At 38.4% G+C, this 23,866-nt stretch overlaps 1 protein-coding gene across 2 annotated transcripts; it reads right to left on the bottom strand.

Moving 5' to 3' along the window:
- Positions 1-3,082: 3,082 nt before the first annotated feature.
- LOC106881992 (dolichyl-diphosphooligosaccharide--protein glycosyltransferase subunit dad1) lies at positions 3,083-20,131 on the bottom strand. Of its 2 annotated transcripts, none has more exons than XM_089364255.1 (3): positions 19,758-20,131; positions 11,087-11,236; positions 3,083-8,472 (listed from the first exon to the last, which is right to left on the bottom strand). In XM_089364255.1, the coding sequence occupies exons 1-2, from the start codon at positions 19,966-19,968 to the stop codon at positions 11,106-11,108; spliced, it is 342 nt and encodes a 113-aa protein (XP_089220381.1). In that variant the 5' UTR covers positions 19,969-20,131; the 3' UTR covers positions 3,083-8,472; positions 11,087-11,105. The 2 variants fall into 2 exon arrangements, with proteins under 2 accessions (XP_089220381.1, XP_014788016.1); XM_014932530.3 differs by having other exon boundaries at positions 3,083-3,174.
- Positions 20,132-23,866: the final 3,735 nt, after the last annotated feature.

Raw genomic sequence — 23,866 nt, 5'->3', positions numbered from 1 at the left:
TGGTGCCAATACACTAACAAAGACCCAGACATAAAAGATGAGGCATTTGCGAGAGAACAAGTACACTCACACTTCTGATGGTTACTGATGAATACAAATGGGTGTACAACCTGCCTGCTGTGACGCTTAAGTTTCACTGCTGCCTGACAGCATCTGCACTTCGTCTACTGCCAACCAGCTGTCACTTTCTGCCAGAAGTGTGTGATGGACCAGCCATATACATTCTACAACATTCATGCAGCCAGCCGCCTCTGCCTTGTGCTTGTTCTCCTGCTGCTGCTTCTGCTTATACTCGCACTCCATCCAATCCAGCTGACGACAGTCTGTTGCCCTATGCTCCACACTGGTACCTGAGCAGGACAGAGCCATAATTGATGTGTCAGTTGCACAGAGACCGTTGCACTCTACAATTTAGGGGTTTTGCCAATCAGATGAGGTTTGAATTTGAAGCATCATTCACAACGCACTCTTCCATTTTGTGTTTGTTGATGCACATACATGCCTTTAGATCTCCACAGGTGAATTCTCAATAAACCACCACCATCATCTCATCTATTTGCATGTGAGCACCCTTTCCACCTTCCACTTTGCACTCCAGCAGCAACCATGCTCACTTGTACATACCCACTCCTAACTCACTTTGCCTGCATCCCAACAATGTTGTTATCACCCTGTCCCTGACCACTTCCAATAGCCAGCATGCTGGGGAAGCTCACACCGCTCTCAATATTTGAATAATACTTTATTTCATCAACCTTGAAGGAATAAAAAGCAAAGTTGACCACAGCAGGATTTGAACCCAGACTGCAAAGAGCTGGAAGAAATGATGGTAAGCATTTTGTGCAATGTGCTAATGATTCTGCTAGCCTGCCTTATATATTACAGAGTGTACTTGGTGCTTTTCACATGGCACCAGTTGCAGAGAAGTTACCAAATAACTTACAGGACAAGACCTCTCGACAGGTGGAAGAGTAGTACTGAGGGACAGAAAGGGTGTCTTACATGGAGAAAAAGATGTTACAAAGAGGAGGCAGGGGCCATACATCCAAGTTACAGGGTGGTGTATATAGTGAAGTGGATTGGAGATTGGAGAGTGAGTTCACAAGATTTCAAAAGGAGTGGAAGCTAGAAGGATTTAACAGAGGCATATTATGTGAAGGGAGAATGGAGGTAAGAGAAAAACAGTGGTGGTGAGCATGAATGGATTGTAGGGGATGAAGAAACAGACTGGTAAGCATGGATGGGTTGTAATGGAGGGAGGGAGGGAAATTACGGAAACGGATCTTGCTTTGCTAGGCAGGTCTTCTCAAGCAGTGTATTACCAGCTGTCCTCCGTCCTTTTTCATCCCCGCTGTGAGGCTCAACATCTGAAGATGTCTCACCACTTCATTCCATGTCTTCTTGGGTTTTCCTCTTCCAAAGGTTTAGAGATCAGCACTTCATGATGCAGCTGCCCTCTCCATATGCACTGCATGACCGTATTAATGCAGTCTTTTCTCTTGAACACTACAACACTTATACCCAATTTTACTCTCAAAACATTTACACTTTATTGTACATGCACACCTACATTACCTATCCAGCAGAGAGCATGCTAGCTTCATTTCTTTCAAGTCTTCATAAGTCCTCTACTGTTATACTCCATGTTTCGCTGCCATGTAGTATAGCTGTCTGTACACAAGCATCATACAGTCTGCCGTTCACTCTGAGGAAGAGGATCTTTGTTACCGACAAAGGTAGTAGCTCTGAACTTTGCCCAGCCAGCTATACTTTCAGAGCAACCTCCACTACTTCTAGCTTGGTCATCTAGGTAACAAAAGCTATCTACTACCCCCAAGGATCCCACTGGACACTGAGATCTATTTCCTCTGCTTTCTTAGTGTTTATTGTAACTGCACATCTACCATGCAGAAAGACTACTTTCTTTGTTAACCTTCCTGCTATTCCATTACACATCTTATGTGTCTATAGCTTGCACTGAAAACACTATGGAATTTCGATTTACACCTTTTCTACATATTGAGCAGGGTCATTTCCCTGAAGGGATTTGTAATTTGCTTGCTTTCTTGCTTACTAGCATTTTAATCTTTGCTAAATTAACTCTTAGGCTTTTGTGTGTGTGTGCACACGTGCGCACACACATATGGACATGCTTGCACTATTGATTCTAGCTACAAGTCATCCCATAATCTACTTATGTGTATAAACAAAAATAACTAAATTTGCACATGGACAGAAGAATCAATATGTGCATAAACATACAGAAAATACAACTATAAATCAGAAAAGAAATAAATTTCAACTTAAAACCAGTGGGGATGAGAGATACATGATGCACAAAGAATATGTTTCTGTGTTTGGCCAAAGGTACATGCTAAATGTTTGGTCAACAACTAAGGTTAAGCAATGATGCACCACCTTACTGTAAGTAGAGAGATCCAGTATCACATCAAGCTAGTACATGGAAATAACTGGCCTGATAATATGTGTATATAATTAAAGAGGGCACTAAAACTCATGTTAGTAAAAGGAGTGATAGTTACAATAGTTTGAGAAGCACATTCCTACAGTCTTCCAATTTACTTTTTGGTCTTACATGGAAATTGGCAACAGTGCCCAGCTTCCTGCTCGAATATGTAGATACAAAATATTGCTTGTTCATAGTTTGGATCTGATGATTATAAAGGCATATGCATATACAGAGAAACCAACACACCTGTTTTACAACTTCAGTTTGGTCTGAAAGTTACATAAGAGCAAGAACATAATTAGCCACTATGCTATGTCAATATCTAAGCACAAACAAGGTTATATACATTATAATCAACTTTTAAACTTTACTGAAGATACTAACTGTATACACCACATTTTCTGGTTGTACACCATTCAAGTGTCAAAGCAAGAACAATTCTAATAAGTAAGTGTTATAAGTACCATAGATAACTGGTACTCAATTTTTTAACTCTCAATTGGTTAACTAGTTAATGTAGATTTTATTTCCAGTTGGAATTATATTTTGCATTTGCTTGATGTTAGACTTTAAATTGACTTTAAATTGACAAACATGACATTGACAAAAAGATTTTAATATTTCTTTCTTCAGATATATTTTTATTTGTGTAAAAGGAAGATTGGCTAGTTGCCGAATTATTGGTTGAAATTTTCTTTCAGTACCTACAAAAAAAAAAATAAAAAGAATGAGGAAATATATTAAAAAAATGATGTTTTTGTAAATATCAATGAAAACATAAGCATAGGCAAAGACAGAATAAGACTTTGTTAACATGTTTTTATTACATGTAAATATTCTTCTTTAGAATATTACGAATACATGTATATATATCTTTTAATTTTTACTTGTTTTACTCATTGGAGAGTGACCATGCTGGGGCACTGCATCAAAGTATTTTATGTAAACAAAATGACCCCAGTACTTATTTTTTCAAAGTCGGGTACTTATTCCATTGGTCTCTTTTGCTGAACCACTAAGGGACAGGGATGTAAACAAACCAACACCAGTTGTCAAGGTTAACCCAAGGCTACTGTAGAAGACACTAACCCAAAATGCCACACTGTAGGACTGCACCTGGGCAAGTCCTATCTAGAATGGAAATTTAGCTTTCAACTGTCAAAAGATGTGAAAATGATCTAAATACCTATGAACCGGGGGGCAATGAAGTCCATATTATCACAATTAAGATGGAATGACAGAAGCAGTTACATGTTTTCATTCTAGAATCAAATCCTACCAACATCAATTCAATGAATTATTTCCTTTCCTACAATAACAAATTGTACCAAATTATCATAAATGAAAAGAATCTCATCATAAGCCATGTGATAAGATTTCTAGAGTGAAACCTATAATCTTACTTGAAAACCGACATATCATATCCCAAAATACTGGTTCTAAGGTTAAGGTTCTGCACTAGAAACTACATGATACTTTTGACACTACAGGTTGAGAGCAAGGACAGATCGGAGTGTTCTTAGTAAATTTAAGTGAAAGTTGTGCACGTAATATAATCTTTTCAGGCCTTTTAAACTGATGTTAAAGTACTTCTTATTTTAACTCTTTAATAACAGCAGACAGAAGAAAAATATGGACAGAAGTTGTATTAGATGGGTTTGACAAAGTGACAGAGAGAGAGAGAGAGAGAGAGAGAGCATGGAAAGAGACTATTGTAGTAAAAATCATTAGTGAAGGATATAATTCAGTGGTATGTAAAAGCAGTAAAGTCGTGATTTGTGTGACTGGTGGCAGATGCTTAAACTCTAGAACTGTTTAAGATGCCTTTCTAATGCCAGGACTATGAACTTATACTGGTTTTACTAATCTTCTGAACATCAGAACATCATCCACATGAAAGTTAGAAACCTTGAACTGAGACATCCAAAATATTCTTAATGGTATCATGTTACTCTGGTTTCCTTCAAAAGTATAAAGTCACAATTTCTAAACATGTCAAGGAAACACTCTTGTTCCCCGCCCCCACCATAGTGAACACAATAAACACACAACCAGGACATTCAAAGTTACTACAAAATCTAGGCCATACCACCTTTACTGATTTTTCTTAGAAATTGCAGTTTAGCAAAGATTAGCCAAAAATTATTTCAGCTCTTGAAATAATTATTTCACCCACAATGGAATACTAGTTTTACATCAAGGACTGTGCTACTATTAGGCACACACACACAGAACTTAGACTACATCAAGAAGACCATATAACTAAGTGGCAAAAGTTTCTCATAAGAACACAACTTCTGGTTCATATATGTGCAGGAGTGGCTGTGTGGTAAGTAGCTTGCTTACCAACCACATGGTCCCGGGTTCATTTCCACTGCATGGCACCTTGGGCAAGCGTCTTCTATTATAGCCTCGGGCTGACCAAAGCTTTGTGAGTGGATTTGGTAGACGGAAACTGAAAGAAGCCCATTGTATATATGTACATATATATATATGTATATGAAGCAATGTTCCAACGAAGTCACGTATTGTCCTTGCCTTCGAAATGCGGAGTAGATGGAACAGGAACAACTGACAAAGGGTTATACTCTTATGTTGCATGTCTCGTTTCTCTGTTTGCTTTTTTCGTTGTTCGAAAAAAGTTTGTTTTCTGTTTTTGTCTTTATGTTTTCGTTTCTCATTGTGTTTAACGTTTTTTTGATGTCCTATACTCATATATGCATGTATGTATACATATAGATGTAGGTATGTACATATATGTATGGATATATGCATATGTTTATATATTATTTATATTATTATATGATCGAATGCCACGCATCCTTTCCCAAGTTATATATATGTGTGTGTGTGTGTGTGTGTGTGTGTGTGTGTATATGTTTGTCCCCCCAACATCACTTGACAACCGATGGTGGTGTGTTTACATCCCGTAACTTAGTGGTTCGGCAAAAGAGACTGATAGAATAAGTACTAGGCTTACAAAGAATAAGTCCTGGGGTCGATTTGCTCAACTAAAGGCAGTGCTCCAGCATAGCCACAATCAAATGACAGAAACAAGTAAAAGAGTCTCTTCACTCTATTTCTTTTGCCTACAAAAGGAGCTTTTGCTCATTAGAACTGGGTAATTCCATACGACTTCCATTCAGTTCATGCCACCAACCTGTCTCCTCTCCTCCTCTCACCACCTATATTATGGCCACCTCCACAGGCCCTACATAAACCACTCTGCCCCGTCCTTCTTCCCAAGTAAGTCAGAGCTCTGAAATTCCTCCCTACAACAATCAGCTTGCAACAGTCCAATAAGAACATCAGTTTTGAAGCGCCTACAAATAAAAGGTTTGTATACCAGAAGAGATTAGTTCCTGTATTTGAGAATCTAAGTCTCGTAGTGAGGAAATTTGACTAAGAAATGTAAGTTCTGTATCAAAACAGGTATGTGCTTGTATGAGGGTAAAGAGTTTCCTCAAATGTGGAAACTGTCAGCAAAAGTGCTACAAATGGAACTGCATGACTGAGAAATGATAGACAGAATAACTTGACAGATAACCTCAGTGCATTTGAGTCTTTGTATAAGGGAGGGAGGTAGTTGATGTTCATCTGGAATATCCACCGCTTACCAGCAGAGAAGAATTTTGGCAAAGGATTCTAATAGTGAGATACAATGATAAAGTATTGGGCAAATAGCTTAAGGCTGACCAAAGCCTTGTGAGTGAATTTGGTAGATGGAAACTAAAAGAAACCCATTTGTGTGTGTTGTCCTTTTGCTCCACCACTACTTGATAACCGGTGTTGGTGTGTTTACGTCTCTATAACTTAGTAGTTCAACAAAAGAAACCAATACAATGAATACAAGGCTTTAAAGAACAAAGATACTGGGGTTTATTCGTTAGACTAAAATCCTTCAAGGTGGTGCTCCAGCATGGCCACAGTCTAATGACTGAAACATGTAAAGACAGAGATACAATTTCCCCATTCAGAACATTCTCTAATAGTCACAGAAAGGGTCATAGTTCAATTAATTTGGAGGAGAGTTAGTGTAGATGAGATGCAGCTCGGATTTGTGGCAAGCAAGAACATGATTGATGCTATATTCCTGGTTAGGTAAATGCAGGAGAAGTATTTAGCCACATAAAAAGCACCCATGTTGGTGCCGTATAAACGCACCCGTGCCAGTTCTGCATAAATGCACCTGTGTCAGTGACACGTAAAATGCACCCACCACACTTTGTTAAGTGGATGGTCTTAGCAAGGCCATCCAGCCTAGAAACCATGCTCCAACAGACAATTAGGGTCTGGACAGCTCCATGTCAAACCATCCAACCCATGCCAGCATGGAAAGCGGATGTTAAACAACGACAAGGATGATGTTGATGATCTAGAGTCTAGATCAGTGTTTCCCAAACTTTTCATGCCAAATTGCAATATCGCCCACCTATTGGCCAAAAAATGCTCCTTGCCCACCTGTGTAAAAAAAAAAAAAAACTGACCCCCCCCCAACACAAAATCCCCTAGGACCCACCCCTGTATCATTTGACACACACACTATATTGTAGACTCATTGCCCTATTAGTGCCATTTGGACTAAATATGCAGTTGTTTACAAATCCCTTATTGTGGGTTTAGTTTTGCCATTAGTGTGAATAAAATTCTAATGTTAACTCTATATTATGCAGACAGATTAACTGCGGTAAGCTTGCGCATCCTTTTACACTGATTTTTATTTTCCCAAAATGAACCACAGATCAGAACTACCAATGCAAAAATAATTAATGATTGTATTATAAAGGAAAAATAAAACTTTTTTAATGAGAACCATGTGTCTGGTGCAATGAAACTAGTGCAGAAACATTCAGTTTCAAACTTGTCAACTTTAGCAGCAAGTCTCCTCATTGTGTCACATCCAGTCCAATTCTTTTATGGGAAAGTAAAGTTCCAACATGGTTAAAAGCAAATTCAACCAGGTACGAGGTAGGGAGGGCAAGCAAAAGTAATATCAGATGTTTCCACAGATTGAGGTAGGAATTAAATATACTCTGATGGTACCACAAACCTTCTTTGCCATTACGGTGATATCACATTGTAACGTCATTGTCATTTAGAAATTCTATCAATTCCTCCTGAACGTCATCCTCGCAATCGACTGCATCAACTTCATACAGATTGCTATACCAATTTGGAATATTCAGTGCAATAACATCTTGAAATTGCTCCACCATGTTATTGTGCAATGATTGTAAATAGTTGCGATATGTAGTTAAATCGTCATCAACCAATTCATCTTTCAAAGAATCAAGTTGTGGAAATTGATGGAATTAATGTTTCGAAATGTTAGTCTTATACAACACTAATTTCGAAATGAGGGCAGTGATAAATAAATGATTTACAATCAATGAGAGTTTTTCTGTTCCCTTGCAATAACTTAATCAAATCATTTAATTTTGTGAATATATCACAAAGAAAAAAGGCATAGCACCTTGCAGCCATCAATGAAGTGGATAGTGGAGTATCTTCAAAGAAAAAGATATTATATAAAACAGTTCAACAAAGCGTAAAAACAGTTTCCTTTTGACAGCCACCACACTTTGGTATGGTATAAGAGTTGAGTATGATCGTCATCATTTCTCAGACAGAGTTGACAGAAAATTCGATCAGACAAGGGACTGGACTTCAATTTGTTCAGTCTTGATAACTAACTGTAGTGCATCATTCAATCTACTGTTCATATTTTTTTGTCACTAAATGCTGCCGGTGTGCCATGCAATGAACAGTTAGTATCTGGTGAGAAATTTCACGCTTTAGGAGAGATGAAAAACCTCTGTATCTTCCTATCATCGAAGGGGTCCCATCAGATGCACAGGCCAGGCAAGAATATTACTGAGTGGGATATTATGTTAAAAAAGAAAAGACTTGAGAGTGAAAAAAATAGATGCACCTTTTGAATCAAGCAGCAATTTCTCCGTGAACAGCATTTCCTCACAAATTTGAAGGTTTTTGCTGAAATACTGAACATATACCATCATCAAACATTGATTGTCCACAGCAGTTGACTCATCCACTTGTATAGAAAATTCAGAACGCAGGAGAATATCAATGAGCTGATGTTTGACATCGTTGGCCATTTCATTGATGCATAGAGAAATTGTGCTATTACTGAGTGGGATCATCTTCATGATGTTATCAGGTTTTTCATGCATAACAGTTGACAAAACCTCTTCAATAACTGGGTGAAGTAATGTTTCTCCAATTGTCTGAGACTTCCCAGACTTAGCAACAAGCAATGCCATGTTGTACGATGCAATCAAACCATCATTCTCCTGTTTACTAGTCTCCTGGAGTAGCATGTTGAATGCTTGTATTTGCTTTTTGAAAGAGGCATTCAGTTACAAAAAGTATGACAATGGCTTGTCCTTCTTGTCAGAATGTTTTGCATCAATGTGATACTTCAAGCATGAAGGTTTCATTGCTTTGTTGGTCAATTTTTGATGGCAAAGAAGACACATTGGTAACTGACAGTTCTGAATAGAAGGAATAAATCCAAACAATAAATAATCACTACTGTACTGTTGACAAATTTTCTTGACTGGAGGTAACAGTAAAGTGAAAAGGTGAAAACAAATTTCTACAGATGGCATCAGAAAGGGAGTATGGTTTTCCCAAAAAGAAGAAGTCAATAGAACAGAGTCAGATGACACGTCTTTACTGGAGCAAATACAGATCTAGTTCGTTTGGCTGCTAGCATTTCAAAAATTGAAGTCTACCGAAAATTTTAAAATTTGGCACATTAATGTACCTTTCCAAGCTAAATTGCTGGAGTCATTCAACTTCTTCCAGAAAATGTTTCTAAAAAGTTATAGAGGTTTAAAGTTTGATCATTTTCACCCAGTCAAGAAACATGATTTCAAAGCTGTCATTTTGTGCATGACTACATTTTGCCAACATCCTGAAAATAGCACTTGTGTTTTGATATGAAGCCAGAGAATTACACACAACATATGTAACCCCTCATAACTTTTTATTTTTCAGAAAATTTTAGCAAATTTGAATTCTATACATGGGACTTTATATGATTATGCCAAAAACTAAAAAAAAAAAAAAAATTGTGGTGAAGTGTGATTTAAGGCTTAGGCCTATTTGGCTACTATTTTTAGCACATATGACAACCATCTCAATAACTGCGACAAAAATATTCGATTGATTAGCAAGTCCGCCTTTTTAATACAAAGCAACGTCTCATGCAAGTAAAAGTGCATCCTAGATATCAGTAAATGCAGACTTACTTTCTAAAAATTCATTGTCACCCACAAAATGTTCATATCACCCACCAAAATCTCAAATTGCCCACCATTTCCTACAAAATCGCCCAACTGTAAGTTGAAATCACCCACCGGTGGGTGATATCACCCACTTTGGGAAGCTATGGTCTAGATCATCATCATCATCCTTATTATTGTTTAACATCCATAGGAGTGGCTGTGTGGTAAGTAGCTTGCTTACCAACCACATGGTTCAGGGTTCAGTCCCACTGCATGACACCTTGGGCAAGTGTCTTCTACTATAGCCTCAGGCCGACCAAAGCCTTGAGTGGATTTGGTAGATGGAAACTGAAAGAAGCCTGTCGTATATATGTATATACATATGTGTGTGTGTATATGTTTGTGTGTCTTTGTTTGTCCCCCAACATCGCTTGACAACCGATGCTGGTGTGTTTACGTCCCCGTAACTTAACGGTTTGGCAAAAGAGTACAATAGAATAAGTACTAGGCTTACAAAGAATAAGTCCTGGGGTCAATTTGCTCGACTAAAAGAGGTGCTCCAGCATGGCCATAGTCAAATGACTGAAACAAGTTAAAAGAGTATCCGCTTTCTGTCTAGATTCTAGACAATATGCAAATTGAACAATTGTTCAACTAAAAATAAAAACAAATTTTTTGACATTATAGAATGTACACAATAAAATTCAAGCCTATTTTATATGGAAAACACCATATACATAATACAGAACAAATATATAAGTGTCATTTCTTAAAATACATCCTGATAGTTCACAAAGTTGAAGTTCTTTCAAGGATTTGGTAAATAATATCTAAGAAGCAGATTAACAAATGATTCTTAACTGACATGAATTTTTTTTTTACAGGATACCCCTGCTCATATCATGTTTTAGTATGCATTTCATTTTACAATTACCACATTAAAGTTAAAATAGTGAACAGATTGGATTTCTCAAACTCTTCATAACTTTATAGCTTTCACTACCTACTTAAATTTTTAAAGAATATTTCTTGAAGTAAAACAAGATTTTCAACATATTTTCACATGATAAATAAATATTACTTATGAGCATTAATTCTTCATTTGTTTCTAAAGAGATTACTGTGGTATAATATTAGCATGAAAATTCAATTCTATAAAACCTAGTCGAAAAGGGCTTGAAAAAGAAAACTGTGACTACTTCAATGTTAAGTAAATATTATTTAAAAAATCAAAATTGAACTTTTGAACAAAATTCAATGAGCCAATATAAACTTTTTTTTTTTTAAATAAGGTCATGTATGACAAAAAGAGAAAAATATCTACAAAAGCATCTAAATTCTAATTAGTCTAACAGTCACTCACCAATGAAGAAATACAAAGTTCAACCAATAAAATTCATCACTACCAAATGAAGGATGATGTTGGCAAATGTAAAATCTGCAAAAGCTCTCTCAGGACTGATACTGGTGAAATCTGATTTATTTTGAGGATTTACCTGCAGTCGAAGACACACTGAAAGAATAAAAAAAAATCAAGAAATCTCAAAATACTTGAGCTAAAGAATATATTATGTGATATCTGGGACACATATACTATTAAATGAAATAAAAACAAGAGCTAATAAAACTAGTCAGAACCAGGAAGATTAATGGGGAAAGTAGACTTTCTTTGTGGTAGATGTGCAAGAGCAATAAACACTAAAAATTATGGGACATTTTCTCAAATATCCAGGACAATCCCCATTAATCTTGCAGGCCCTAACCAGCTTGACATAGAATTAAATACTGATGTAAATAATATCATTGGGGAAAATTTGAATATCATAGCAGGGTCTTGTCTCTCCTTTCCATTTTTTCCTATAAAAAGGGAGGCTTTGTATGCACTTCAAACAAATAGTGTGATTATAGTAACCAACCAAAAATATGAAAAATTTAACACATTCTCTTGTGGTGACTGATATTGTATGTAGTTGGGATGCTACCCATTTGAATGAATTCTGTCAATTACTGGATTGGAAATATTTCCTCTGCTTTAATTATCAAAAGTAAGCTGCCTTTGACCTACACACAAACATCATATAAAACTGTATCACATGATCTCTTTATCGTCTCCCCTCTCCTGTCTTTTTTATGTCTATTCATCATCTCAGTAAGGTTTGCTATTTCCTATTACTGACAAAACCAGGTGAGTAGTATCATGGAATTTGAAGTTCTTGGACTTTAAACACAGCAAAACTACATGGATTCTCGTCTCCAGAGTTAATGGGAAAATTTTCATTATTTACGTGTTCTTTTCTGTTACTTCTCATTTTCCACTTTAAATTTTTACTACACATACACTGATTTTATATATACATATATATACAGCGTCGCCTTACTGGAACTTGTGCTGGTGGCACGTGAACAAAACATTTGAGCAAGGTCATTGACAGTGCTGCTGAACTGACTCCTGTGCAGGTGGCACATAAAAAAAAACACCATTTGAGCGTGGCCGTTGCCAGTACCGCCAGACTGGCCATCGTGCCGGTGGCACATAAAGGCACCCACTACACTCTCAGAGTGGTTGGTATTAGGAAGGGCATCCAGCTGTAGAAACTTGGCCAGATCAGATTGGAGCCTGGTGCAGCCATCCGGTTCGCCAGTCCTCAGTCAAATCGTCCAACCCATGCTAGCATGGAAAGCGGACGTTAAACGAAACGACAAACACATACACACATATATGGAGAGAGAGATGGGAGGGGAATGGTACTTGTAGCTGTATGCTTTTGAAGCTAACCATACTGACACTGACTTCCAGTACAAAACAGAAATGATATGGAGAATAGTAGCTCCAGATCTTTATTATTTTCTTCACATTGTTTAATTTTGTTGTAATTTTCAATACTGATGTAGTTTTGCATGCTAATGAGAAAGATCCCATTCATTTTCACATAGATTAATAACAAAAAAGTTACAAACCTTCAAATTTTGAAAGTTTAACCAATCAACATAACCAGAATTCACACCTGTCATGTTTCCATAATAACAATAAAATAGTCACCTATTTTCATAATAGCAACCATAACCACTTGTTATGCTTCCTGTTTTCAACCAGGTGTTTGAATCAGTACAATAAACCATATTTTTGTAGTTTTTTTTGTTTGCTTTTTAATACAAACTTTATTTTAGTAAAAGAGCATTTCAAAACTTTGTGGAAGATATAAAGGAAGACAGTAATTTTTCCCAAGAGAAGGCAAAATGCCAAAGATATGTGCCACAAACATGAAAGTAATTCATGTCAATGTCTATAGGCACTGCAACAAAAATGTCATGAATGTGAGTCTGTGAGAAAAGGCACATGTTTGGAAGGTAGCACTCTTCTCGGAAGAGTGGCTGTTTCCATATTCCTAGGTTAAAGAATTCACCACTGGGGAGGTGTTGTGCATTAATAGCAGAACTGTTGTTGGTAACAACTATGTCCATGAAATATGTGCCGAAGACTACTCCATAACCCATTAGATTCATTGCCCTAGAACCATTGTTGAAATTGATGAAACAGTGTTCTTGTGATGAAAATACAACTGACGAGGAGTGCTACTTGAACAGTGGGTTTTCAGCAATGTGTTCCATGAGACACATCAGGTATTTCTATATACTGTCTTGTTGCAGTAGTGATACACTGGAAGTGTGTATTCAACAGTAGGTTCTTCTGGGAACCACTACATACAGTAACCTATGGCAAGTATACATGCATGTTCTTGAGATACCAAGGTACAAATTTCTGAATCACAGCAATAAGTTTATTAATATGCAAGATAGGACCAACCAGCACCAAGTGGAAAGCACTTGGGGTCTACCTCAGACAAGGAAATAGTGTTCTTTATTAACTTTGTGACTCTCTGCCCAAGATTACTGGGTATCATTATCAAGTGGTCTGTACGAAGAGCGAGTGTTGAGAATTGTTTTGTGAGGTTTTCACTGTGAAAATCCACTTGAACAGTGGTAAATTTATTCCACCAATTGATGTATTCTTTATGTGCCCATACAGGGCGAAGGCATTTTTCAATTTTTTCCTGTGCTGCATTCTCGGGTTTTTTTTCGTTTTTGTACTCAATATTTTGTAGATGATGGTTTTTTTTGTGTGTTTGTTCTGATATATTCTGAGGGATGTGTAAGTGTAAATTTTCACCTTCTTTTGTGAGCAGTGTTTTTGCCTTTTTGATTTGTTGGGCATTCATGTTTACGTTTGAATTTGTGTGAGATTTCTCTTTTCATTCCTTCTTTCATGAAGTTGTGGTGAAGGCAGTGTAAGAAACTCGATATCAAACAAGTTTCCAAGGAGACTGGCGTTTCTTACAAAACTGTCTTCATGGCTTGAAGACGCCACCCTCGAATGTAAAATGGCTAAGCAAGCCAAAAACAAATTCACAAAATCAGGAAACACACCATGTAGGGCAGATTTCCTGTGAAAACAATTTGCACGATCGAATCTATTAGTTGTTACACAACTTCTACATAAAAAATATTATACAAGACTTTTGAAGGCAAAAAAAAAGAAAGCAAACTTACTATGAGTTGATGTGACTATCGTCCGTCCGTAAGATATATAGACAGACAGACAGATAGATAGATAAGGTATACAGACAGACAGACAGATAACCAGACAGACAGATAACCAGACAGACAGATAACCAGACAGACAGACAGAAAGGTAGATAGACAGATAGATAACTTTCTTTATTGGCCACACAGGGCTGAACACAGAGGGGACAAATACAAATGTAGAGCTTTTCTTTTCGAAAATGAAAAAGAAAAGGGGGGAAAATGAGAGAAAAAAAGTTAAATTCTGATCAAAAGGGATCGGGGAAAAAAAAAATGATCAAAATGGATCGTGTATCACAAAATTTTAAAAATGTAAAAAGCAAGATTAGGTTTATATGTGGAAAGAAAAGCCTACGGAAAAGACTACAGTAACCTCAGGCAGGGAGGGAATAGACACATGAGAGCAAAGTGCTCTCTCTCTCTCTTTTTTCGATTTACAGGATCATGCTCGAAGTGGTTTCGTCATTCACATGAACCATCTTCGCTACATTCACCCACCTTTTTTTGAAACTCAGGGTGCCATTCGCCTAGCCTCGGTCATTGCTTGATCCACGACTGCAGTTCGGCCAAGGAGACAAACTGTGAGAAAGTGCGCCGCACAAACAGTGACCACACCTGTTCACCGTCATCTACGAAGTGCCGAAGATGTTGCAGTCTCAGCACATGTCTGCACATCATCAACCATGGCATGCCTAGCCCTCCATTTAGTGGGTGTTGACAGCAAATGGATTGCCTAACCATTGGAATGCTTCCCTTCCACAAGAAGCAGAAGAGTATGCATTCCAGTTTGGTGATGGTAGGGTCGGGACAAGGCACGACAGTCAGATGGTACTCAATGATGGATGCAATGTACATGTTCGCCACCTCCGCCCGACCTTTTAGGGATAGCTTCCTCTCAGCCTATTTCTGGGTGAGAGTGGCCATCCTAGTCGTTATTTCACCCTAGTTCTTATCCATTTGGAGGTCCGGACTGAACCAGACTCCAAGCAATTTAACCAGTCCGTCAGTCCAGCATCCCACGATGGAGACGCTGTTGGATGGCATGGACTTGCTTCTCCAGGTCCCGAGCCGCAAGCCCACTGACTTTTCTCAGTTAATTTTTGCTCCTGTTACTGCTTCGTATACTTTTAATGGTCGATGTGCTTGTGACTCGACACTATGACGGTGACGTCATCTGCGTATGCAGACACGCTCCTCCAACATCTCAGTTCTCTTGAGGTGCCCCTCAGCATCGCCAGCTTCCGCAGTAGTGGTTCAAGAGTCAATACATACGGAAGCGATGAGAGGGGATATCCTTGATGAACCGAACACATGGTGTTAAATGGTCTGGATAGATGACCATTTACATGAACTACCAAGTGGATGCCGCTATATAAGGCAGCTATCCAGCCGCCGAAGACGGGACCAAAACCAGCCACTCTAAGGACAGCCTCCAAGTAGTGATGGTCTACCCTATCGAAAGCTTTTGATTGATCTAAATTGATCAGCGCTTCACCCATGCCAGGTTCCTTAACTACCCTGTCTATGATATAGCATATCAGATGGAGGTTGTCATGGATGCTCCTACCCAGCACAGCGTATGTTTGCGCCTTGTCGACTAGTTTCTTGATGACAAGTGCCAATCTCTCAGCTAACACGTTGGCCAAAATTTTCAAATCTGCATTGAGCAGAGTGATGGGCCTGAAGTTATCTATGATTTTCTCCTTGTTTGGGTCTTTCTTTAGTAGTGCCACCACTCCTCGCTTTACAAAAACAGGGATACTCCCGTTTTGCTGTCAGATGCCAAGACACCTCCAAACGTCTTTAATGTCTGGTATATGACATTAAAGTTCGTAGGGCAGACCATCCAAGCCTGGTAACTTGTCTCCCGCACAGCCTGCCATCGCATCTTGTACATCCGTAGCTGTGATGGGTCTTTCACAACACTCCGCCTCTCTTGCTGAGAGTCATGGCAGGCCATGCAGGTAGGCACTAAAGTCCACTCTGCATTCTGACCCACCGGTTGTCCAGAACAGTCGAGCAGAGTATTGTTGAAAGGCTTCATACATCCTTTCAGGCTCGAGTAATTTACGCCCCTGTTCATCTGTCTGAGACCTAATGGTGGCTCTGTTGCTTCATTGCCGCCTCCACCATTCAGGTGGCTCCAACTCCTTCGTTCCTCAGAGCACGCATCCTTGTGTTTAGCATTGAAGTGTTGGTTGAGGGCCAACCTCACTGCCAGTACATTGGACGCGGTGCCAGTTCTAAGTGCCTCTTCTAATTTCTTAACTAGGTCTCCCTCTATTCTATTTTGGTCTAATGCTAGGGCCTTACTGTACCTAACCGATTCTGCTTTAATTGCTTTCTTTAGGGCATACCACCATCTGTTGTTGATGATGGCACCCGTCAATGCTCTCTTAACTAACGTGCTAATCCGGTCCCTGTAAGCCTGGCATGCCATGAACGACGCATTCAGCTTCCAGTAACCGGGACCCTGCCTATGTGTCTTATCTAAGTCAAGTGTACAAGTCACAAATTTGTGGTCTGTGTAGCTGATGATATGGAATTGTGGACAACCTACACTATCCTTATCCACTGTCCTATAGAATACTCTAAATACAATCTGGACAACCCGATGCGGTTGCCCCATGTCCACATTGGCACATTCGGGTGGTCCAGTCGGTACCTGTTAGACAGTTGGAAACGTCTGAGCATGTCTCTGAGGCATTTGCATCCCCTTCAATTACTATCTCTGCCCACGTAGTCTAGATGCATGTCCAGGCTAGTGTTCCAATCCCCCACTAAAAGTAAAGGTCGAGACGTTCCCAAGAAGACCTCTAGACGTCGAAAGAAATGTGGCCGACCTGTAAAGGACAGTGCAAAAACTGTTATCAGTCAAAAAGCACACCTATTGCTGCCATCGACATCCAAGACAACCAGCCTACCCTCCAGGTCTAGGAAAATTACTCTTACTTTGAGGTCTCGACTCTTCTGAAGAAGCACCGCAGTGCCATCTCCACCCATTCTCGGCAGACACGGAGAAAAATAAATGTTGAAATGTCAACCGAACATGTGCTGGAGTGCCCGCAGGCTGTGGAGTCTGGTCTCGCTGATGGTTATGATATGCAGATTTTGTGACTTGATGTCATCTAACAAGTAGCCAGGTTTCCAAGGCGACCCCAAGTCACATACATTTATACTACCTATTTTGAGCATGTTCCTATCGAAAGTTGTATTTTACACACGAAAGGAAGATGAAAGAGAAAGAGAGTCACTTACTGTCTGAAAGTTCTTTGTTCTTCACCTCACAATCTTCTCCCAGGTTTTGTAGATTTTTAGACAGGTATTTTTGAAATCTCCTAACTGCATCCGGGTAGAGAGATTTCAGTGTGCTGTGTTATGTGTATGATTTTAATGTGCTGTGGTGGTGTTGTGTGGTGTCGTGCGCAACTGCACTAGCGAGTCGTAACTAGTTGATCCTACGACTACCCTTTTTTTTTTAAACGGCGATCTTTCGGTACTAGTCCGCCACAACTTCTGGTCGTTGCGTGCACGCATACTGATTACATGATCGTATAGTGTGTTTATGTGTTTAAAGTTTCAGTTCAGATGGCACCTTACTCACTTGCACCTTGGCCACACGTTTGCCGCAGTACGAAGGCAAGAGCACCCATTCCTGTCCTTATTGCCTCTGTGTAGTGCTTTATTGCTTCCTCCTCCATTGTGAAGTGCACCTCCACAGTGGCGTATCTCCTCCCTATACTGATTACATGATCATATAGTGTGTTTATGTGTTTAAAGTTTGAGAACTGTATGCATCTGAGGGGGAGAAGGTTTGAGTTTAGTGGGCCATTCATTTTTTTTTTCTATTTAATGTTGTCTTTTCATATTTTCAAGTCATTTAAAAACAAACGCACTATACGATAATGTAATCAGTATGCGTTCGCGCAACGACCGGAAGTTATGGTGGACTAGTATCGAAAGATCGCTATTGGTGGACTTGGGCACATCATGGAAATAGATGAATTTGGTACTACTAAAGAAGAGTGGTCCCCAACGCGCACCCGCGCAGTCGTGTGTCCGAGCTAGTTAGTCGTGAATAGTCGATCCTACAAGTGCGCGTATGCAAACTATTTTTATTCGATTTGTTTTTTATTATTTATTTACGTTGTTTAGAAGTTAACAAAAACAGGTAGAGTGTCGATTTGTTTTTTTTATTTATTTACGTTGTTTAGAAAAAAAAATTATTTACTTTGTTTAAAAAAAAATTGTTTAATTATATTTGTTTAAAAAAAAAGTATTTTTGATAATATATTCAGCCATTTCAGCCGTAAAAGAGCGCGCATGTATTCATTTGCATATGCGCACTCGCATTTGTTGTAGGATCGACTACTCACGACTAGCTAGCGCGGGTGCGCGTTGGGGACCACACTTCTTTAGTATTTATGATGTGCAAGCGCAAATACAACGGAGGATGGGGTAGAGAGGATAAAAGTAGGTTTTTAGTCTTTGCACCTGACCGTTCTTTTGAAACTCTTCTACCACTTTTACTTTGTTTAAAAAAAAAAACCCTCATACATGTTTCGCGCATACATGCTAGATAGTCGTTGTAGGATCGACTAGTCACGACTAGCTAGCGCGGATGCGCGCATCGTGACCACTCTTCTTGAATAGTACCTAAAGGGTGGAGACGGTCTATATCCTTTACCTCCGCCAACAAACATATGGGTGTTCTTTCTACTTTAGTCTATTTTTGTTTCAACAATCTGTCTTGTAATTCTTTTACAAATTTATTCTGAAAGTTATGACCTTCCAAAGTCTGTGGGGTAGAACTCTGTAGTTATGCCTTTACATCGAACTTCGGCTGGTTAGACAGAATTCTCTCTACCGGAAGAGATGGGTGAAATAATGTTACTGAAAACTTTGTTTTACTCCTTATTTTATTGATCCTGAAATGTTGAAAGGCAAAGATAACCTCAGCGCGATCAGAGTTATTGCCAATATGCTACCTTAGGCTAAAGTAAGGCACACTTTCATCAATTCAACGGATTTCAGAAATGGTATTTTAAAGCATTATTCTTTATCCGATGTATGTCATATACGATGGTGTAAACAACGTAACCACCTGTTGGTTCTACAGATCGCACTTAGCGGTTCAACCTACTATGTCCTTATGCCTCTGCTCGATCCGTGTTGTGTTGAATAAAATGCTGCTGCCTTGTGACAAGTAAAAAATTTAATGACCACTCGACGGAATCCCAGCGAGATATGGTTTGAAATCGCGAAATATGAGTCACTCTTTCTGCAAACAGTAAAACTATTTTCACTGTATACTAACTATAGTAGAATCTGAAATCAATCAACGGATGAATTTCAAGATTTTCTTCCTGAAGCTGGTGTCATATTTATGTCGTAAAAAATAGCATGCAATCTTAATAAAGAAAAATAATATTTTATACAATAAAATAACTTACCAGCGAGAATGAATGATCCTACACTTGATATAAAACCGGAGAGGAAAGAATTAAATGGAAAGGTGCCAACTACACAAATGTACAAAAACTGCATAACGCCTGTGAGGAAAACATAGACAAGATATGCATCTATAATTTTAAGTTTCTTCGGCGTGTTTGCTATGTATTCATCCCAAAATTTGGTCAAAACATTTAATATTTTTTCCGGCATGTTTCTTTTAAAGAGATTTTCTTCTAAAAATGTTCTGCAATAATGTCTAATTTACTTCGAAATGTGGAAGGAAGAAAAACAGAAGAATTGAAATGCGATAACGTCAACGTGGCAATGTATTCTCGTGTTTCGAGAGTTGCGTGAGATTTGGTTGCTGCTTTCGTTTCACACATAAAACTACTGAGATTTGTGAAAATCGTCACAGATAGGAAAATTTGTTAGGAATTTCTGGCATCACTTTTCTTGTCAATTGGCAGTTATGATTATTGTTGCCAAAGGAAATATATTCGAAAGGAGCTGAATTGGTTAATGTTTACTTTAACATCCGGCCACTTAAACCAAACAAAAAAAAAATGTGTATTAAATGAATAAGAAAACTGAAATTTGCGCCAACGAACTGAGGCATGGGGAGAGGACTTTCAGAAAATTCACAAAATCTGATTTTTTCCCTTATAACTTTTAGGAAAATTAATCTTTTAATCAAACGGCATAGATTACGATTATAAAGAAATCTGTGGGAAAAATTGCTTTCCAGGGCGGGGAGGACTTTCGAAGAGAAAAAAATTCATAAATTTGTTTTTTTGTTTGAGTGTAATGGAAAAAGTTGGGAAAGAAATTTTTTAGATGCATTTATTTTTCGTTTGAGTTATAGAAAAAGGTTTTAAAAAAGATCTCATATATCATGATAAGATGAACAAATTCATTAATACGGTATTGAATATGAATGGGTTCACTATGGGAAAAAGTTAAGGGCGATTTAGTTGTTGTTTTTAGCACACCTCCACCGTTGGGATCTTTTTTAAAACCTTTTTCTTTGACTTTTGGATCTTGTGAATTTTGAGAAAGTCCCCTCCCCACTCACTGGTTCATTGGTGCAAATTTTTGTTTTTATATTCGTTTAATACACATATACTAGTTTTTTTTTTGTTACCTGTTAAAGTAAATATTAACCACTGAATTTGTCAAAAACAGAAACTAAAATATTACTAAGAATGCCTAGTTGAAGCTAACAAACGTGCTAAATATAAAACCCATGTCGTCAAAAATTAGTTCAGTTTTATTAATTATAGAAAATGGTTCACCCGTTCAAAACAACTGGAGAAACGATTGATAGATTCCTCTAATAGGGGAAAAATAAAGTCACTTTCTTTTCCAGCTAAGACTCATAAACTTGTTGCGGTGTTTTCAGACCCCCTACTCATAAAAACCCAAGCTTATACCATTCAGTCATGTCTGACGATAGTTTGCTTCTCCACATTTTTCAGCACATAACCATTCAGTAACAGGAACCGACTGTTATGTAACTAAATATATGATATTGTATAAATCACACCATACATCATCATCATCATCATCATCCTTTAACATCTGTTTTCCATGATGGCATGACCAGAGCTGGGAATCTGCACCAGGTTCCAGTCTGATTTGGCTTGGTTTCAATGGCTGGATGCCCTTCCTAACGCCAACCACTTTACACTGTGTGCTGGGTGCTTTTAATGTACCACCAGCATGAGTGCTTTTACATGACACCAGCACAAGTGCTTTCTACGTGGCACCAACACAAGTACTTTTTACATAGCACTGGCACAGAACTCTTGCAGGCCAATCATTTACACCAGGGGATGTGGCTTTAAAACTTCAGCAGTGAAGTACAGGTCTTCTTGAGTACAGCTAGCTGCCAAGTATCTTGGTCCTTTGTCATCTCATCAGAAATGATCAGCGTCCTGAGGTTGTCCTTCTGTACTTCATCCCATGTCTTACTGGATCTCCCTCTTCCATAAGTTCCATCCACTTTGAGTGAATGATAATTCTTTATGGAGCTGTCAGCACCCATCAGCATCACATGATCAAACCAGTGCAGTCTTCTCTCTTGCACACTGCAACTAATTCCTCTTATGTCTACCTTCTTTCTCAATACACTAACACTCTGTCGTATGTGTACACTTACATTACACATCCAGTGGAGCATACTAGCCTCATTCAGGGTCCACATCTCACTACCATGTAGAATTGCAGCAGTTTGTATACATGCATCATACACCATCACTTCTTTCACACAGTGAGAGAAACTTTTGGTTGCCAATGAGTTAAAAGCTCTATGAATTTTCTCCACCCTTTTCTTATTCTAGCTATTACACTCTCCATACATCCTTCCCCACCACTAATTAGGTCTCCTAGGCTGCAGAAATTATCCACTATTTCTAAAGAAGCTTCAGAGCATTTGAGAAAATCAATTTCCTGAATATTTGTATTGGGTTGTCTGGAAAGTTCATTACCTTTCGACTTATTTTAGAACATGGTTGAGTCCATAAACTAGGATTTGACTAGACCTCCATTTAGAGCACAGTTTAAGCTATCATTTCTTGGAAGAAAGTTTATGTTCCTACAACCTGTGTTAATTCTGTAACCCTTTAAAATGGAAGATAAGAAAGTTCGTTTTCAGCACTTCATGCTTTTCTTTTTCCGTAAAGGGAAAAATGCCTCACAAGCAACCAAAGAAATATGTGCAGTTTACGGTGATGTTTCTTTATTCGAAAGAACTGTACGGAAGTGGTTCGCAAGGTTCTGAGCTGGAGATTGTAGCCATATTGATAAAGAGCGATCAGGCAGACCATCCACTACAGATGATGACAAAATCAAGTCATTAATTGAGAATAACCCACATTGCACAACCTGAGAATTGGCGGAAAGCCTCAACCTATCAAAATCCATCGTTCATGAGCACCTGGTAAAGCTTGGGTACACAAATCGCTACAATGTTTGGGTACCACATGAGTTGAGTGAGAAGAACTTTTTGGATCGCATTTCCATCTATGATTTGCTTTATAAATGGAATGAAAATGCACCTTTTTTTAAAGCAAATTGTGACAGGAAATGGATTATCTACCGAAGTGTTCAGAGAAAGCGATCCTGGAGTAAGCAACATGAGCCACCCTTAGCCACCCCAAAAGCGGGTCTTCACCTTAAAATAATCTTGCTTTGTGTCTGGTGGGATTGGAAAGGAATTCTGTACTATGAGCTTCTCCCAAGTAACCAGATAATTAATTCTGAGAAATACTGCATACAACTGGATGAGTTAAAAGCAGCAATTCAAGAGAAATATCCAGAATTGGCCAACAGGGAGGGTGTTGTTTTCCAATATGATAATGCAAGAGTGCACGTTTCTTTGGGAATCAGACAAAAATTGCTGCAGCTCAGATGGGATGTTACCCCACCCTCCATATTCACAAGATATTGCTCCTTCGGATTTCCACTTGTTCAGGTCTCTGCAGAATAGTTTTAATGGTAAAAATTTCAATTCCTTGGATGACGTAAAAAGATACTTTGATGAATTCTTTGCCATGAAACTACCTCAATTCTGGGAAGAGGGTATTTTCAAGTTAAAGGAAAGATGGAGACGCATTGTGCAACAAAATGGTTCATATTTGGTTGATTAAAAATGTAACAGATGCCTTTGCTAAGCAGAATAATGTCTTTGCTACTCGACCCTTCCAACCTCTTCTAGGCTACCAAAAGTTAGAAAGTTACCACTAACGAAATCTATTGTTCTCAACAATATGTCTCTCATTCTTGCTATCTTGCGATAGTTGTATATATGGAAAATTCCCAGGCAAAAATCAGTTACTGAGAGCAACAGTTAGTGAACAGAGACCAACTTGAGTCATGGCCACTATAGACAAACAACCAGAGGGAGAAAGAAGGTTATAATCAGCCAACTATGAGACACAACTTCCCTTGACTCTATAAGATTCACTAGCTCAATTTCTTTACTCTTACAACATCATTCTATCACTATCTATGGTTTACTACTACAATAAAAATGTGCATACAGGCTGAAATTAACTTTCTTAACCTCGCATGCTCTTTCAATTATATCACACCTGCCCATCAAAGCATG

The sequence above is a fragment of the Octopus bimaculoides genome, chromosome 16, assembly GCF_046866305.1.
Source record: "Octopus bimaculoides isolate indiv1 chromosome 16, ASM4686630v1, whole genome shotgun sequence".
NCBI classification, from domain to species: Eukaryota; Metazoa; Mollusca; class Cephalopoda; order Octopoda; family Octopodidae; genus Octopus; species Octopus bimaculoides.
This window is presented reverse-complemented; position numbering and strand designations above follow the sequence as displayed.

Bases quoted from the DNA above. Each gene is read 5' to 3' on its own strand.
- LOC106881992 (XM_089364255.1), bottom strand. From the start codon at position 19,968: ATGCCGGAAAAAATATTAAATGTTTTGACCAAATTTTGGGATGAATAC. The intron at 11,237-19,757 runs GTAAGTTATTTT...TTATTCTTTCAG, and splicing joins AGGATCATTCATTCTCGCTG to TGTGTCTTCGACTGCAGGTA.